At 37.6% G+C, this 17,988-nt stretch overlaps 1 protein-coding gene across 1 annotated transcript; it reads left to right on the top strand.

Annotated features, from left to right (window-relative positions):
- Nucleotides 1-10,495: 10,495 nt before the first annotated feature.
- LOC149160815 (uncharacterized) lies at nucleotides 10,496-14,217 on the top strand. The gene is made up of 7 exons (XM_089436799.1): nucleotides 10,496-10,911; nucleotides 11,101-11,181; nucleotides 11,300-11,365; nucleotides 12,842-12,904; nucleotides 13,015-13,081; nucleotides 13,298-13,410; nucleotides 13,711-14,217. Exons 1-7 carry the CDS (start codon nucleotides 10,690-10,692, stop codon nucleotides 13,846-13,848), a joined length of 750 nt encoding a protein of 249 aa, XP_089292925.1. The 5' UTR covers nucleotides 10,496-10,689; the 3' UTR covers nucleotides 13,849-14,217.
- Nucleotides 14,218-17,988: the final 3,771 nt, after the last annotated feature.

The following is a 17,988-nucleotide window of genomic DNA, read 5'->3' on the forward strand; positions in this document are numbered from 1 at the left end:
CAAACTGCAACACAATCATCATCTGAACATCAACAAGCAACTGGGTTGACATCAATGCCAACCAACAACTACATCAACAATTGCATCATCAATGCCAACATGAGAGGGAGGCTATTGGGATTCATCTTCTAATGTATTTTTATCTTCCAATGTCCTTTATTTTTCTATTTACAATATTTATATGAATTTACCAATCCCTTAGGATTAGGTGTCAACATCTATGATTTACAAATTATACTTGTTGTACCCAACAACCTACCCCTCACAATCAGTAAAGATTGAACAATCGTGAGGGGGCCCCTCCATGGTTTTCTTAGCCTATAAGGCTAAGAACTGTTATTAAGTGATCCTTAGAAGGAACCCTAAATATGTTCCAAGGTTCTTGTTGATGCCTCGAAAATCGCTACATCGACATCGAGGAAAACCACCCAGTCTAGACCTTAAAGGCAGCTCCTTTTCCGTTTGGTGTGGTGGCTCCGACTGGATATAATGGGACCAGTTTCCCATTGATTTGTAAATAGGATGGATAAGTGATTGATTTTCTATTATCTAATGATAATGATGGATGATTTATTCTAAAATGCAAAAATATAAACAACTAATCTATCCCGGGAAATCTCTATTCTAGTGCAACTTTTGATAATTCTTATTAACAAGCAGGCATATAGATGACTCCACTTATAAACAAAAACATTCATTGATATGATAATTACTTTGTTCAAGTAGTTGAACAAAGTAATAATTAAAACATTATTACACTATTCTTCATATACCATTGACATAAATATGATTAAAAAAGTAGCATCCGTTAAACATTCAATAGTGATAAATAAAAGGATTGTTGTTAAAACATATACATACATCAAATGATAACAAAATGAATAAACGTTGATTCATATAAAAGAATGGAGCAAAGACATAGATAATAGTACCATATGTAATTTGAATCCCCTCCAATATCAATCGCATTCAGATCCTGTCTTTCAACTTGGAAATACTCTCACAAAAAGCAATAGTGCATATCTCATCAAAGTATTTTTCATTAAAACTCAGAATATAGGTCCAGTCTTCATAAAAAAATATATATCGGAAGCACAATGGTGCAACTCCCGATCCAAGTTTTGATACAAAAATTGAGGACCCTTTCCAAAACAATTAAAGGGTCTATAAATACTTTCTAAACTAACTAATTATGAAATAAAAATGTTGTGAACTGGTATAACCAAATAATGAAAATCTCTCCCGAAATAGACATGCTTGCAGTCGATAAGAATGATTCATTGTTTCGGTTGGCTATCCTTTGGCTTGAGCTGGCATATGGCGAGCATTGGTTGCAATTCTGGAAGGTGACTCATACGTGAATGTAGTTGAGTTGAACACGTAGCATCATTAATTTTCGGAATCATGTAACCGATTGCATCGATTAGACATTTCATCACTGCCTTTTGACTATGTGGTTTAACCAGGAAGAACCAAAAGGTGTCCCAAGTTAAACTTTGGATGCCTGCGATCAATCTCTCCTTCTTTTCCAATTCTTGTTTACATGTCTGCTCCAATGCTTTGGCTGATGGCAGTTTCCCTGGAGTGCATTCTGAAATTAAATTAGACAAATAAAGAGTATCATTAATTAATTCAATCAAATTACCAGTCGCCGATCTGCATCTTGAAGTTGCCCTCTCTACTTTCATCAGTTGAGACTGCCATTCTAGGAACAGAATTTCCTTATGTGATTCCAGAATTTGAGGCAGATTTGTAGCTTTTCCTTCCTTGGTTTCTTGCCAAGAAAGAAACTCTATTAATGTTTCATTGGCCTGCTCCAATTTCTGCCTTGCATCGACTGACTTATCGATCATTGATGAAGAAATTTCACAGAGGGGCTGAGCAAGAGAGATATTATGACATAGCAAGTTCAATTGATTAATTAATGCCTTATTGATCTGGAGAGCTTCTGATTTGAACTCTGCTACTTGAGGAAAACCTTTGAACCTTTCTATTTCTTGTGACAGCTGAGCGATTTGTTCATCTTTTGTTTTGCTCATCTGTTCATTCATTGTCTTCAGCTTGGCTAATGCTAGGGATAGTTCCTTTTGTTTCTGAACTGCACTTTGATCTATTCTTTGCTTCTCCTTGAGCAATTGCTCGTTTAACTGGTTGTTTGATTGCTGTTGTGCTGCCAACTGCTGTTCTAACTGCTCTATCCTCTGCTGCCTTTCGGATACCTGTGCTTCCAGTGAAACAATTGTCTGATCTTTTTCTTTAAGTAAATTGTTGACTTCCGATGCTTTATCCATAGTAGCTGTCGAGTATGCCCTGGCATATTGAGAGAGTTTTGTAAGATCTTTGGAAGGATTGACTTCCTCTCTCCATACCACATTAGTTATTTCCATCTGTGCAGGTAAAAGAGAAGATTGATCAAGCTTTCTCTTTTTCCTTTGTCTTTTTACTACAACCCTATGCTTAGGGCTATAGAAGACATCCAAAGGTGGTATTTCTTCTACATGTAGAACGATTTCATCGGATGGGTTTTCTGGAATTATCTCTATATCTTTTTGAGTGATGGGTGGGTTGCTGGTTCCTTCAATCAGAACTGTATTAGTTGTTGTCTTGTGACTAGTTGTCACTTCAGGCATACTAAATCCCTGTAGGCTCTCAGTATTGCTTATGATTGAATCGAACTGTTGCAGACTTCTTTGATTTCTTCCCCATTTTCTTTGGATTACTGGTTTCAGAGGAATTTTGCACAAGCAGTGGCAAACCGTCATACAGAGAAATGCTGCTACAGGCCAATATGATAATGAAAAGAGTTACGTCGATCGGCAAGTGATAATGAAATGTAGTTAAATATTACCACAGATAAAATCTAAATAAAATATCTACCCTTAACTGCTTCATAGCCGTTTAACCTGTCAATCCTGGTAAATAACATCTTAAATGCCCATCATGTCGCTCATATGCTGAATGATTATTTCAAGCGTGCCTTAGATTTCTTTGATGGGTGATCGGCGATAAATCGCAAATTGGCGATCGGGAATGTCAAGGGAAAGACTTTAACACTTGCTTTAAATATCTCTGATTATTGAAAGGTGATACAATGCATGCAAACCTTTTCAAATGTATTTTCGAGATGCGCACCTAATTAATATATCGTAGTCGGGACTTGGATCGGGCTTTATTATTTTGTGATGTGATTCTGCCGATTGCCAATTGCGATATGCTTTATCGCATCAGGGGTTTTGAGCATGCCTTTATTCATGTGTTCGCTTATTATTGACATTGCCGATTTGCCGATTGCGATATGCTTTATCGCATCGGAGGAATTAAGGGGCTCCATTTTATTATGCTTGGCATTTGGTTTCTCTGATTTCCCGATTGCGATTACCTTTTCGGATCGGAGAGATTGGATGAGGTTTTTTTTGTGTTTTTGCGTATGTTTCCTTTGTTATTGTGATATGCGATCTCCGATCGCTTTATCGCAATAAAGAAAAGTTTTATAATATTTTTAAAGGAACACTTTATTTTTATTTAAAAGGCTTTATAAAATGATTCATTTACATTAGGCCTTTTAATAAGGATTTTTCTTATGATGGGTTAATACCAATTTTATTTGTGGACACACAAATCTAATCTAGGTTGATTTACAAGGGACCCATTTCTTATTAAAATTTTATGTAAAGATTTTTTGGAAATGGGGGGTTGTTGTACAACACAATAGTTCCATTAAAGTATTCTCTCGTTCCTTTAGTATGCCATGTGTTAGTACTCAGAAGGTAATCAATTATATCAAGTGTTAAACCATTCTATTTCTTGACTCCCCAATTTCGACTACATATTAGAGGATTCTCCCATACTCCATTTTACACCCTATATTTGAAGTTCGAGATCGAAAGTAAAATTTTATGCCACTATGAAATTTCTATTTTCCTTGATTTCTTCTCATTGATGCTATATCAAAGAGATTTCGCTGACCCTCATGAGGGCCTATATTAGACATCGAAATCCAAAGAGAATGTATTGTAAGGAATGTTTTAGATTCCTCCAAATTCTCAATGCCTATATCATAACAGAACACTTAAGATTACGATAGCCCCGACAATCATCCTGGTGTCCTCCCCGATCAACTGTTCCCGATACCAGAACTTATACTAGCACACTTTAGTTCTGGTCTTCCATTGAGACTCAACCGTGCCTTGTATGAGATCAGACCCATCAAACTCTTCTACGGGGGGGGGGGGGGGGGGAGATAACCTATTGTAGTTCATTTTCACTCTATTCAAAATTTCCAAAAAAAAAAAAAACCATATACGCAGAGAAAAAAAATAAAATCTTATAAAGCAAAGTAAAAAAAGAAAAGCATTGAAATTAATTTTTGTGGTGGTTTATTTTAAAAAGGATTAATGTGGGTATGAGGATAGCGCAGGTTCAAAAGCAAAATAAATTTAAGTATTTGGTGGGACCTGCTCTCCTGGCGAAGAAATAAGGTTAAAGGGCATGCATGTTTTGGGCGCGATGTCATTTACAACATCATGACCCTTCCATAGGAGAAACCTAACACCACTAAAAACTTGATGCTTATACAAAAGGGTGTCCCCATAGGTGGTCTAGCGAGAAACCACTGTCAACAAATCGACAATTGGGATCTCACTAGACATCACTCAATGATTGAACCGCTTACCACCATAGGTGCCCTCGTGAGTGGTAAGCAGTATTCACTACGGCTATGGAAAGCGAGTGCGAATGACAAGCGAGCATGATATCATTTGCCATGTCACTCTATCACCCCACCACCTCATCTGTTACATCCCACATCACCCTGCTGCCTCATCATTCCATGCCATCCTTCCTTGTTGGGTGTGTGTTATATTCTTTCCACGACTAGCCCCACACGTGAAGCGAGGGGTTAGATGGGGGGCAGTAGCCCCTTGTTCATTGTGCTAGGCATAATGGGGGGTTTGCAGGGGGGCAGTAGCTCCCCATTACGGGGTCTGGGTCAGTGCCCTGCTAATTTTTTTTGGACCCTATATTAGGTGGGCGGACCTACCTATGGTTTTGTGCATGGATTTCGCACATGGTTTTGGGCATGATGGTTTTCTGTCCATGGTACTTTGTATATCCAGTCAAGGGAACTATGGTTATGTTTTAATCCAGGGTTAATGGATTGGGGTTTATGCATGTTTCGGCATGTATATATATGTGTTGTAACATTGAAAGGAATATAATGAAAAATCAATCTGGTAGTCTCGGTTTTGGGATCTAGGGGAAAATATATATGTATATCTATTTTATGTTTTATGCTCTCGCCATTGTTTATTTTCTATTTTTTAGAATTCATATGCAGGTAATTTCTATACAGGGTTAAAACCTACATTTAGTATCAGAGTTGTTTCGGCTTCAAGGGGACGCCTTTGCTGCTGAGGGGTTTTGCTCAGACATGTGGTAGGTCCTATTCAGTGGGAGATCTACGGGATAGATTCTTGTGGTGAAAGAAGATGGCGAGCAGTGGAAAGATAGAGATCAAGAAATTTAATGGTAATATTTTTGAGTTGTGGAAGCTCAAGATGGAGGATCTGCTGGTGGATAAAGATTAGTGAATCACGGTAGATCCGGGTACTAAACCAACGACAATGTTAGATGAAGACTAGATGAAGTTGGATCAGAAAACAAAGAGTAAAATATGGTTGTGTATCTCAAATTCAGTATTGTTGAATGTATGAGGGGAACCTACAACGAAGGCTTTGTGGGACAAGCTAGGGACGTTGTGCCAATCTAAGTCTCTGGTGAACAAATTGTTCCTACGGAAAACGTTGTGTAACTTGAGGAAGAAGGATAGAGATTTGATGACAGAGCATCTGAACACCTTTAATACTGTGGTAAGGTAGTCTTTATTTGTTAATATTAAAATTTCAGATGAAGATAAGTGCATCAATTTGCTGCGTTCTCTATTAGATTTGTCGGATATTCTAGTTGTTGCAATATGTAGCAATACAACTACCTTGAAATTTGATGAAATAGTCTCATTCTTGTTGTTGGAGGATATGAGACGTAAAAATATGGAGGGCTAAAATGGTGATGCCTTGTTTGTACGAGGATGGTCCCATAACATAAACTTAAATAATTCCTCGAGTGGGAGATCTAAATCTAGAGGGAGATCTCAATCTCCAGGAAAACCTGTAAATGTATGTTGGAAATGCGAAAAGGAAGACCACTTCAAAAATGACTGTAGATCTAATGCTCAAGGAAAGGTATATGATGATGCTCCTTATACAAAGGTGAAAACCACCTCAGATGAAGGTGGGGATGTGTACTTGGCTTCTTCTTCAAGTACACATGTAGATCATGACACATGGTTGATTGAATCAGGTGCATCCTTTCACTTCACTACCCATAAGGAGTGGTTCAATGAGTATGAGAAATATGATGGTGGTAATGTCTTCTTAGGGGATGATAGGAAGGCTACAATCGTCGGACGCGGAAAATTCAAGATGAAGTTGCAAGGTGGAAGGATTAGAACACTTCTGGGTGTTCTGCATATTCCTGCATTGGCCAGAAATCTAATTTTTGTAAGAAAGATGGATAATGTAGGTGTAAAAATAGTGTTTGAGAAAGATACCTGCAAGATGGTTTAGGGAGCACTGGTATTGATGTGGGGAGTTCGAGTTGGAACTCTGTGCAATATTCTGGGTAGCACTATTATTGATGGGTGCAACAGTTCTATGGTTCCTGGAAGTGGAGTAGAAAACCTTGTGGTCTTTGGAGAAAAGACTATGCTATGACATCAAAGACTAGGGCATATTGGAGAGAAAGGCCTTCAAATACTTCATGGTAATGGTATGGTAGAAGGTATGCCTAATTTCTTTCTGGATTTGGATTTCTGTGAACATTGTGTATATGGGAAGCAAAATCGGGTGAGTTTCCCCTCCAGTGCTAAGAGGGAAAAAGGGATATTAGAGCTTGTGCATAGTGATGTGTTTAGACCCGTGTCGATTCCATCACTATGTAAGTCTGTGTACTATGTATCATTTATAAATGAATGCTCAAGGAATACATGGATATATTTCCTTAGGAATAAATCTAAAGTATTTGACAGGTTTAAAGAATTTAAGGCTCTGGTGGAAAACCAGACAGAGAAGAAGATAAAGGTGTTGAGGAAAAATAATGGTGGAGATTTATGCAAGAAGGAATTTAGAGTTCTGTAAGAAGTGTGGTATAGTACGACAAAAGATTACTCCATACACAACAAGGAAAAATGGAGTTGCAGAAAGAATGAACATGATGTTGATGGAAAAGGCAAGAAGCATGCTTAGTGGTGCCGAGTTAGGGCAAGAATTCTGGGCAGAGGCAGTGGAGACTGCATGTTACCTGGTCAACATATCACCTTCATCAGTGTTGGAGGATAAGAATCCACATGAGGTATGGACTGGTAAGAAACCCTCTCTTTCACATCTGAGGCTATTTAGCTGGGATGCTTATGTACATGTTCCAAAAGAAAACAAAACCAAGTTGAATAGTAAATATTAAAGGTGCCTCTTTGTTGGGTATAAGGATGGTTTAAAAGGTTATAAGATTTAGAACACACAAATAAGGATGGTTGTGTACAACCGAGATGTGGTGTTTAGAGAGGTGAAAGATGTTATTAAATATGAAGTCCTACCAAAAGAACCTGAGAAGATAGAGTTTGAGCTAAAGGAGGAAGAATCAGAGTCTACATTAGAACAAGAATCAAAAAATGAAGAGCCACAAACTCTAGATGTGAGAAGATCAGTTCCAGAAAGAAGGCAACCCGAAAGTTATAGTCCACTTTCTTTTTGTTCAAATTTTGCTTTATCTATTACTGATGATGATCCCAGAACTGTCAGGGAGGTAGTAGATTCAGAGGTTGGAAAACTCTGGAAAGAGGCCATGGTCAATGAAATGACATCTTTGGACAAAAATGAGGTTTGATATTTGGTGGAGTTGCCGGCTGGAAGGAAACCCATTGGAAGCAAAGATTTGGTGATATTTTTCTCCCGTTGTCAAGGTAGCTTCTATTAGATTACTTTTATCTGTTGCTGCAACTTTTGATTTTGAGGTAGAATAGATGGATGTGAAGACATCATTTCTTCATGGGGATCTGGAAGAAGAGATCTACATGAAGCAACCTGAAGGCTTTGTGGTGAAGGGAAAGAAAAAACTGGTATCCAGGTTAAAAACGTCTTTGTATGGGTTAAAACAATCACCAAGGATGTGGTATCAGGAGTTTGATACATTTATACGGTGACTTGGCTTCACTAGAAGCAAAGCGGACAACTATGTGTATTTTAAATTAATTGGTGATCGTGTTATTTATCTGGTTTTGTATGTTGATGATATGTTGCTGATTGGAAATGACAAAGAAATTATCTAGGATTTGAAGACCTAATTGTCCTCCAAATTCGACATAAAGGATCTTGGTGCCGCAAAATATATTTTGGGCATGGAAATTAAACAAGACTGGGCAAAAAGGAAGCTTTTGTTAAACTAGAGGAAGTATGTCGAGACAATACTGCAAAGGTTTAATATGCAGGATAGTAAATCGGTGAAGGTTCCTATTCATGTAGGTGTAAAGTTATATGTTGAACAATGTCCCAAGACATAAGAAGAAGAAGAAGAGGACATGTCCCTTGTTCCATACACAAGTGCAGTCGGTAGCATGATGTATGCAATGGTCTATACCAAATCAGACATTGCACATGCATGGGGAGTATTGAGCAAGTTTATGTCAAAACCAGGGAATGAGCATTAGACAACAATGAAGCGGGTTTTCAGGTATTTGCGTGACACTAGTGATTATGGTTTGTGCTACTAAGGAAGATCAGGATTGGACAGAGTTTTGGACATCCGTGACTTTGTTGATGCAGACTAGGTTGGAGATATGGGTCAGAGAAGATCTACAAGTGGGTATGTGTTTAACCTATTTGGAGGTGCAGTCAGTTGGATGAACAAGAGATAGTTTGTAGTGGCACTTTCAACTAGAAAGGCATAATACAAGACAACCACTCATGCAAGCAAGGAAGCAGTTTGGTTGTAGAGATTGCGTTTAAGTATGGGGTTGGTACAACGAGCTATAAAGATAGACTGTGACAGCCAAAGTGCAATTTTCTTGGCAAAGAACCTTGCTTATCATTCAAAGACAAAGCACATTGATGTTCAATATCACTTTGTGAGGGATACGGTTGAGGACAAAAATGTGTTGCTGGTAAAGGTGGACACTTTGAAGAATACTACAGATGCATTGACAAAGTCTGTGAGCACTGAGAAGTTTTCTTGGTGTAGAGAAACAATGGACGTTGCAAAGCTGGACCAATGATTAAGCTCTCATGTGTGGAAAGAAAAAAACAAGTGGAAGAATGTTGGGTGTGTGCTATATTCTTTCAATGACTAGTCACAATCGTGGGGGTCATAGGGTGGACGATAGATTCCCCTGTTTGTTGCGTTGGGCACAACAAGGGGGGTTTTAGGGGGGCGGTAGCCCCCTTGTATGGGGTTCGGGGCAACACTCCAGATTTTAATTTTGGACCCTATATTAGGTGGGCAGACCTACCTATGGTTTTGTGAATGGGTTTCACACATGGTTTTCGGCATGATGGTTTTCTGCCCATGTTATTTTGTAGATCCGGTCAAGGGAATTACAATTATGTTCTAATCCAGGGTTAATGGAATGGAGTTTATGAATGCTTTGACATGTACATATATGTATTATAACATTGACAGGAAAATATTAAAAATCACTCTAGTAGTCCTAGTTTTGGGATCCAGGGGAAAATCTCTATGTATTTTTTTTGTGTTTCTCGCCATTGTATATTTTCTATTTTTTAAGAATTCGTTTGCATGTAATTTCTGTATAGAGTTAAAACCTACACCACCCTCGTGGAGTCTCAACTATGGTGAAGTCATAAATTCATAAATATGTGGTATATCTAGCTTACCAGGGATATACTTTTGGTGTTATAGTGGTAGCCATTGGGTTTAATCTTGACCCTCATCTAAATTACTCTAACAAATTACCAATTTAACATAGTGAAAAAAAATAAAAATAATAAAAATATAATTATATATTTATATTTATAATAATTTTTAATTAAATGAGAACATCTCATCAATATATATTTGTTAACATGGACACTGGTAATTCTATAGATTATAGTTCCCTAAACTATTTTTAATCTGATGATGTTAAAATTTCTTTCATTCCTATAGTATATCGCTCAACCTAACATATGAACACCTTAAAATTCCAATATATATATATAACATTGGAATTCCAATATATATATAACATAACACAAGGAACATACACATGAAATTCCATAGAAAACGCTGAACATTCACGCGAAATTCATTAGAAAACGCTCTACCTTAACGCCCAACGAGGAAGAATGACTTGTGAAATTGGTTAACCAACCTAACCTTCTTGTTCCCCGAACGCCATCCTCATACCCCTTCAGATAATACACGATGTTAAGGTTCGACGGACCAAAGTTTTAATATACCAGCGCGTTCCGTACCCTTTTCATATTAAAAAAAACCCTTACTGTTTCTATAACAAGGTATAGATTTCGCTAAATCCAACATGAAACCTCCTGTGGCTAAGAGCCATCCATCCCCTAAACACTTTATCTCAGTCAGACCCTATACACACTTTCAGCTTCAAGTTGTGCAGGCAGAGGAACTCCAATGGAGCCGAATGAAGATGAGGGTACAGGACCTGAAACATGCATCAAGGCGGTGTTTTTTGATCTGGATGACACATTGGTCTTGACCCATGCTGCTGACAGGGCAGCCCACATGGCAGTCACGGAGTTACTCAATCAGCATCACCACTTCCTCGATCAGCGGGTCATCATTGATACCTTCGTTAAGGGTTTCATCACTCAGCCTTGGGATCCCAATAACCAGGTCTGTCACCCCATTCTCTATTTCTTTTCTTCTTTCTAATTAATTTCCCAATTCAGTTGCACCTCAATGTGCTATGATGTAATTGGGCATTGCTCAGGAGAATTAAATTTGTAATTGGGCATTGCTTAGGGCAGTTGGCTATCCCTATATAGAACTATATTTTCTAAAACAAATTTGTTCAAGTTTCAGATTGATGTGACTGAATGGAGGGCTCAGATCTGGTGCAGGGCTCTGGAAGCCCAAGGTGTCAACGATATCCAGTTTGCAAGAGTAAACCTTCTTTATTGCAGTAAATATTCAGTACTTCATCTAGGATGCAGTTAAAAGATTAAGATAATTGGGAGGAATAGATATCATATGAATCTGACCGTTGTTAACTTGCACACAGGAGATGCAGCGCTGCTTTGATAATACCAGAATGACTTCATTCCAGTGGTCCCCAGGAGTCGAAGCGGTAACTTGCCATATGCTACGTAAAGACCCTGTTTATCTGCCTTCAATTCTGCTTTGCTATGGTTTTTCGTGATATGTGATTCGATTTTAATCTGGTGAAGCTCTGGGCTGAAATGTAAATCTATGTGTATTGCAGTTTAGGGGTTTTTACAATGTCACGGTTTGTCAGCTCAAAATTTCACTCATACCAGGCCGAGTGGCTAGAGGCATTCTCATATTCACGTTTCCCAAAACGGGGAGTGAGAGGGATAAGACCCATTAATTTGCTTCTGTGTGACTTTACTCCAACGGGTTTAAGATATGAGCTGAAACATCATTTGGGCAATGTGGGTTTGTTGCAGTATTGTTGTCGATTTTCCCTCGTCAAGGTCCCTGGCCTGAAACCTTGAAATGACATAAACGCGTCTGATCTCAAAAAGATTACCTGTTTGTAAAATTGAGCCTATTTATTGTGTTTATTAGAAAATGATCCAGTTCAACATTTTCTATTTCAAAATTTGGAGTTTTATAGGTTAAATGGTTTAGCATGACTCTTGTATCATGAACAGATGGGATTGGCCATAGCTTTATAACCTCTCTAGTCAGAAAAATTGGAGAAGTTTACATACCAGCACAAACTCATCTAAAGCCTACTGTGAGATGCCCTTCGAAGTTTCGAAGCCTGAGGTTGCATATATTGAATTTCAATACTTAATATGTTGAATTCCAATGCATAATATATTAGCATTTGTGTGAATTCAAGATATTCACCCTTGACCCTTGCAGCCTCATGTACATATTGGACCTGGTTTTAGATGGGTCTGTGCAGTGCCCATATTCAATGCACACAAGGTATCGACAGATTTAATGTATATCTACATGAAGTAATTATGATTCCCACCTCAACCTGAGCTGTAGAGCACCACAAATCTCTTGGTGCAGAGTTTATCTGTTTTATTATCTAGTAGAGAATTCATTCAAAATTCAGTACAACAGTTTAGACTTGAGGATGGATTTTTCAGACGGAATAAATAATTATTAGAAAAGATCCTATTTATGGATTTTAGAGCTAGGGAAGATGTCAATTTCAGGGCAAAGTCTCAAATGAAAAATCCTAAGGCCACACAGAAGCTGCAGAATACACTTCAGACTGTGAACAGGTTGTATTACTCCCATGAGCATATGTTTGGGAGAAAGTAATCCAAGAAGGTTGGAGAATGCCTCCTAAATACCACGGTAATCCCCAAGCTTCTGTATGGAAGAAATAATTTCCGGGCCGAACTCTCCACTTCCATTTAAGGATAATCTCTATAACTTCCATTTAGGTTGGGATTTTGAACTTGTCTATGTGCTTTGGCCTCTAGGAGGCCTAAGCTAGACTTGTAAGTCTTTTCAGTTTGTCTATGGTGACCACGCTGTTAAGTTTTAGGTGTTAAGTTTTAAGTTTAATCAACTTTGCATGGAAAGAAATTGTGAGAGATGGCTTGAATCTGTGCAGATGGTCAAGAAAATACTACTCAATAGAATTAAAGTTGGCATCATCACAAATGGCCATCGGAAGGTGAGATCAAAGCATTTCCTTTTTGTAATGATTTGAAACACTGAATGCATCACGGTTCCTATACTTGTAATTTTCTACCAAATTTTCTTATAATCTGGTTGATTTATCAGGTTCAACGTGCAAAACTTTTGGCGTGCCGAGCAGATGAGCTTTTCAACACAATTCTGGTTGGTGGAGGTACTTTAGATACGAGAACTTGTGCTCGATAACTTTTTCCAATTATGCTTTCTCTAGCTATTTTAAGTCCCCTTTGTTTGCTCAGAACTCAAATTCTGTCTTACGTCCCAACCTAAAAGTAGTTGATTGCCCTCAGTTATTTGCTGGAGCTCTCCAAGTCTAAACATGTGACTATTGAAATCAGCAGAAACTGAACCATTCATTTTGTATCTACAGAGGAGCTTCATGAAAAACCCCATAAAAGCATTTTTTTGAAAGCCTGTGAGCTTGTAGGATGCAAGCCTGAGCAGGCTGTCATGGTGGGAGATAACCTTAAAACAGACATTCAGGTCTTGTATTTCGAGCATTTCCTTGTATAGCAACAAAGACAAACAAAAGTAGAGATATTCATTTTTGATAACCTTTTTAGCATACATTTTTAGATAAATGAGGTCCTTTATTTTTTATCCTTCGTATGGTAGGTTTTATGTTGATAGTTTTCTTGATCACTCCTTTTTTGTTAATTTCTGTTCTCTGGATAATGCTTTCTGATATGTATTTTTAGTATCGAGATGGACATCTGTACTCGTGTTTTTTCTACCAGTTTGGATTTATGTTTCACTACAAATAGGTATGTTTCTGTATTTCAGGGAGGTAAAAATGCAGGTTTTCTGGCAACCGTATGGGTCAACGTTCATGGTCTAAATGAGCCCCCTTTGGGAGCAACAAAACCCACTTACACTATTAGGAACATTTGTGAGCTTCCAGAGGTTCTGCCCCTTTATTAACAAGACAGGTTTTGCCATCGGATCATGCGTTTGTGTTGATTTTTGCCATTGATTATCTATCCTATGATTGAACTGAACTGCAAATTTGGCTCAGTTTGCAGTGGAAGGGCAATTTTCTTGCTATTTTGTTACATCTTATACTTTTCAATTCAATTTTTTTTTTTCTGCATCTAGGACTAACCTTTAGAAAGGAAATAAATTCAGATAGCAACCATGCAACAACTTACAACTATTATCAATATTTATGTTTGGTTGATTCTCCCTGTTGTAAAACATTTTTGGGAATGTCAAATCAACATTTATCCTGTATTTCACCCACATGCTATTTTATGAAGAGAAATGTGGATTCATGTTGATGATTCTCAGCTATTCTGGTTGCATTGGTGTTCTTGGTATTGTTATGTTGTGTTTTAGATATATAATACATAAAGTGTAACGATGAGCTCATATATTAGGAAGTCAAATGTCGCAGAAATATTAGGAAGTTAAAAGAGGTGATGTCTCTGGCCAAAAATAAAGTAGAACAGAGCCAGCTCTCTTTTCAGTACTGCAAACCGCTGTTAACCAACTCCAACAAGAATAGTATATTCTGGCCATCTCAAACTTCATGACAAACAGCAGGATGCAGCAACTGCATCTTTCAGACTTGCTATTGATTGCAAAGTTTGCTAAGGCACATGACACTTGGGAGCTGTGGTGAATGCTCTGTAACATCATAATAGTAATAGGTGCCATGTGGAGTAAAATACCATAAGTGTTATTTTAATGTTTTAACCTCTCCGAGGCAAGTAGGGTAAATAATTTCCCTTTTCTCTGCTAATCTTGTATTTCTGGTATCCTGTCCATGGTTAGTTGAGTGAAATCTCTTCCTATAGATAGGCTACTTTTAGCCTTTTTCTCTCATGCATATATTTACTATGCTATACGTTAGCTTTGAGTTTCAGGGCTCGCTGTTTTGAAGATCCTTGCAAAATTTCCCCTATTGATCAACACAGTTAAGTGTATTATTCAATTCGTAGGTGTCTAATTTTAAAATTTCAGGAGATAATGGTGGAGATTTCACGTAAAGAATAAAAATATGATATATCAAGTAGCTCACATACTATTGTTAAGAATCTCCAGTAAAGTATCAATCTTGCAGTTTTGCTGGTCTAGAGTATCAAGCTTTCTGAATTATTGCATGATTTGTCATGTAGCAGAATCATAGCCTGGCCAAAAATGCAGGGATGCCTGTAAATAATGTTGCTATGTAAAAACCTGATTCAGTCCGTTTGTTTAACCGATCGGGAGTTCTGTGCTTCAGGTAGGCATCTTTGTTCTGTATTTCATTTGAAATTTTAGCATGTTGATAAAGCTTCTAATAAAGTTATTTATAGCTGTAGGCATCTGCATTTGCAGTGTCATTCCAAAGAATCAATAATACTTTATGGATAAGAATCCATAGGCTCTGAATTATAATCAATTTGAATATTTTGAGAATTTGGAAACAAGAATGGATCTGTTGGTTAGGAAACATGGTCATGGACCATGGTCCTTGCGTTTGTAATGATCAAATAGGCTATAGATAAAAAAATAAGGCCTTATGCTACAGTGCACAATATGCGGCTTGTACTAGCTGCAGATCCAGTTGTGAGTAGATTTTCAACCTTAGGATGTGCATCCAATGCAGGTGCAGGCTGAGAAACGCCATCTTTGATGCTGCTAGCGACATAGATCCTAATTTGTGGAACGACAAATCAAAGAACAGGAAAGCTGGGTTCTACATGCAATCCCAAAAAAATGTTGAACTAGAAAGTAGCTGTGTGTGTGAGAGATGTAGGACCATCAAGTTGTGTGTCCATATGCAATGGTGAAGATAATGATTTGTGAAGCAAGTGCACAAGGGAGGATCAAGAGTTTGGCACAAGAAGTTGAATGAATGTTGACATGGCAGCGAAGGCAAGCCAAGAAAAGGCAAAGATGAATCATTACCAATGGTGAGCTTGTTGGAACAACAAGCTAAGCAAGTTCATCACACCTTTAGACCTTCTGGAGAGAGTTAGTTGAGAGTCAATAATTAACTGAGTAGTTGACTGAGCATTTGATTGGTCAGTCAGGTTGATAATGGTAGTGGATTGATGCATGGGTCAAGGCAGAATTCGAGGAGCTTGTTATTTGACCTAGCCAATCAAAGTGAACCATGTCCTCCTTGCTTCAATGGAGTTAGTTATGGTTTGGTACTATACATAGATGGTCTTCTGGGTTGATCAATCAATGGATTTTTTTTGCTTCCTTGTATTTCCTATTATCAGCTGAGTCATGTTCACCTAGGCTTAAATAGTGGAATGGTGTCTTTAGACACCACCACTTTTTGGAATGTATAACTCATTGATCTACTTATTCTCTAGTTCTCCAATATGGTATTAGAGCGAATGGTTTAACAGCTTGTTCTTTACGAGTCTTTTGGAGGTTGTCAATTGTATGTGCTCTTGATGATTCAGATCTATTAATAGATTGACTTAGGATGTTGATTTGAAGATTGCATGAGGATTTAGATCTGTAGATCAAGATTGTGAATTCCAAACAAAAATCTATGGTTCAACTGGTCATAATTATGGTGTATGGGCATAAGATATGGAAACATTATTGAAGACTAAGGTTTGAAGGCTAAGGTGCTCTGGTGGATCATGAAGGCTACAATTCCATATTTGAAGGATGATCAACAAAAAGTTGACATTGATGGGAAGAAGAATATGCTATAGGAGTTATAATGACCTACATCTTCAAGGAGATTCACTTCTATACGAATGGGATCGACTATTGTTTTCAAGTTTGGAAGACTATGAAGACCTTATTTAATAAGATCAATGAAAGCTAGGTTATAGAGATTGAGAAAGAGTTGATTTGGCTTGATCCTCCCTTGTTTGAAAGGATTGAAGATCACTCGACTCATGTGAAATAGCTATAGTTAAATTTGGGTGAATGTGGAATGAGCTTTCCAAATAAGAATGATCAGTTCATAGAATTGATTTTGATGAACTTAAAGACACCCTTTGATGTATCTTATTCAATGTTCCTTGCCAATTAGGTATCGAGAAAAAAAGGAAAGGATTATTTCTTTGATTTTTTCCGCTTTTTGTTCATTAGGGTACAAGAAAAATTGCTTGATGAATGGAAGCTCAAATTTAAATAAAAATACCATATATTGAAGGACAAACGTTGATAGAAATATAGAGCGAGAAGTTGAGCGAGCAATTAGGAGAAAGGATGTGATTGCATTTACCAATTTGTTAAGAAGCATGCCAATAAGGAATCAATGGAGAAAGGTAGGAATAAGAACTCTTGTCATTATTGCAGAAAGTTGGGACATATCGAGATGGCTTCTTGGTATAAAACTTAAGACCTAGAAGAGAAAGTCAAGAAGCTTGAAGGAGGCATGCCAATTGGATGATTGTTCGACTTGCAGCACTAAACTTCTAAAAGTGAGTGGATAGTCTACTTTGGTTGTACTTATTGCATGGCTAAAGATGCTTCTCTCTTTTCCTCATCGAGTAACAATATGGAGGGAAGTCTTTGTTATTGATGATTATGTTGCTATGGTTGTTGGTTATGGTAAAATTGAATTTTAGAATGGTTTGATCATTGATGTTTGGGGTACATTGCACTTGGTAGTTCATTAGGACTTACACTTTGGACATCATTAGACCCTCTTACATACATTGTTAGGGGCACATATGACGACTTTTTATCCACTACTAGACATTCCCTATCATTTGGCACATTTTCTATTTGCAATAGGTCTATTTTTAGTTGGAGTGCCACCTAGGATGACATGTGGTGCTAATTGGACAATGATTGGAGGATGACATGGTTAATTTCATTCCATTAAGTCATACTACCTCATGCGCAGGCCTTCCTATAGTGAGTACACCCTATTTTTTAGTAGTTAGGCACAATTTTTCCCTCTCCTCCCCTTGTTAGTCGAATTATAGTTCTATTTTGGAGTTAACTGGTTATTTTTTGCATGTTGGAGTTATTAATCATTTTAACTCCACTTCAAATTCATTCCATTTTATGATATTTTGCTAATTTTGGGTCTCCTAATCTAATTTTGACTTACTTGGCAACTAGGGAAAGTGCTTTTATAGTTATTTGAGTGCA

Source organism: Pinus tabuliformis, chromosome 5_2 (assembly GCF_031772625.1).
Source record: "Pinus tabuliformis cultivar Carrire ecotype Pingquan chromosome 5_2, CPIR1, whole genome shotgun sequence".
Lineage (NCBI taxonomy): Eukaryota > Viridiplantae > Streptophyta > Pinopsida > Pinales > Pinaceae > Pinus > Pinus tabuliformis.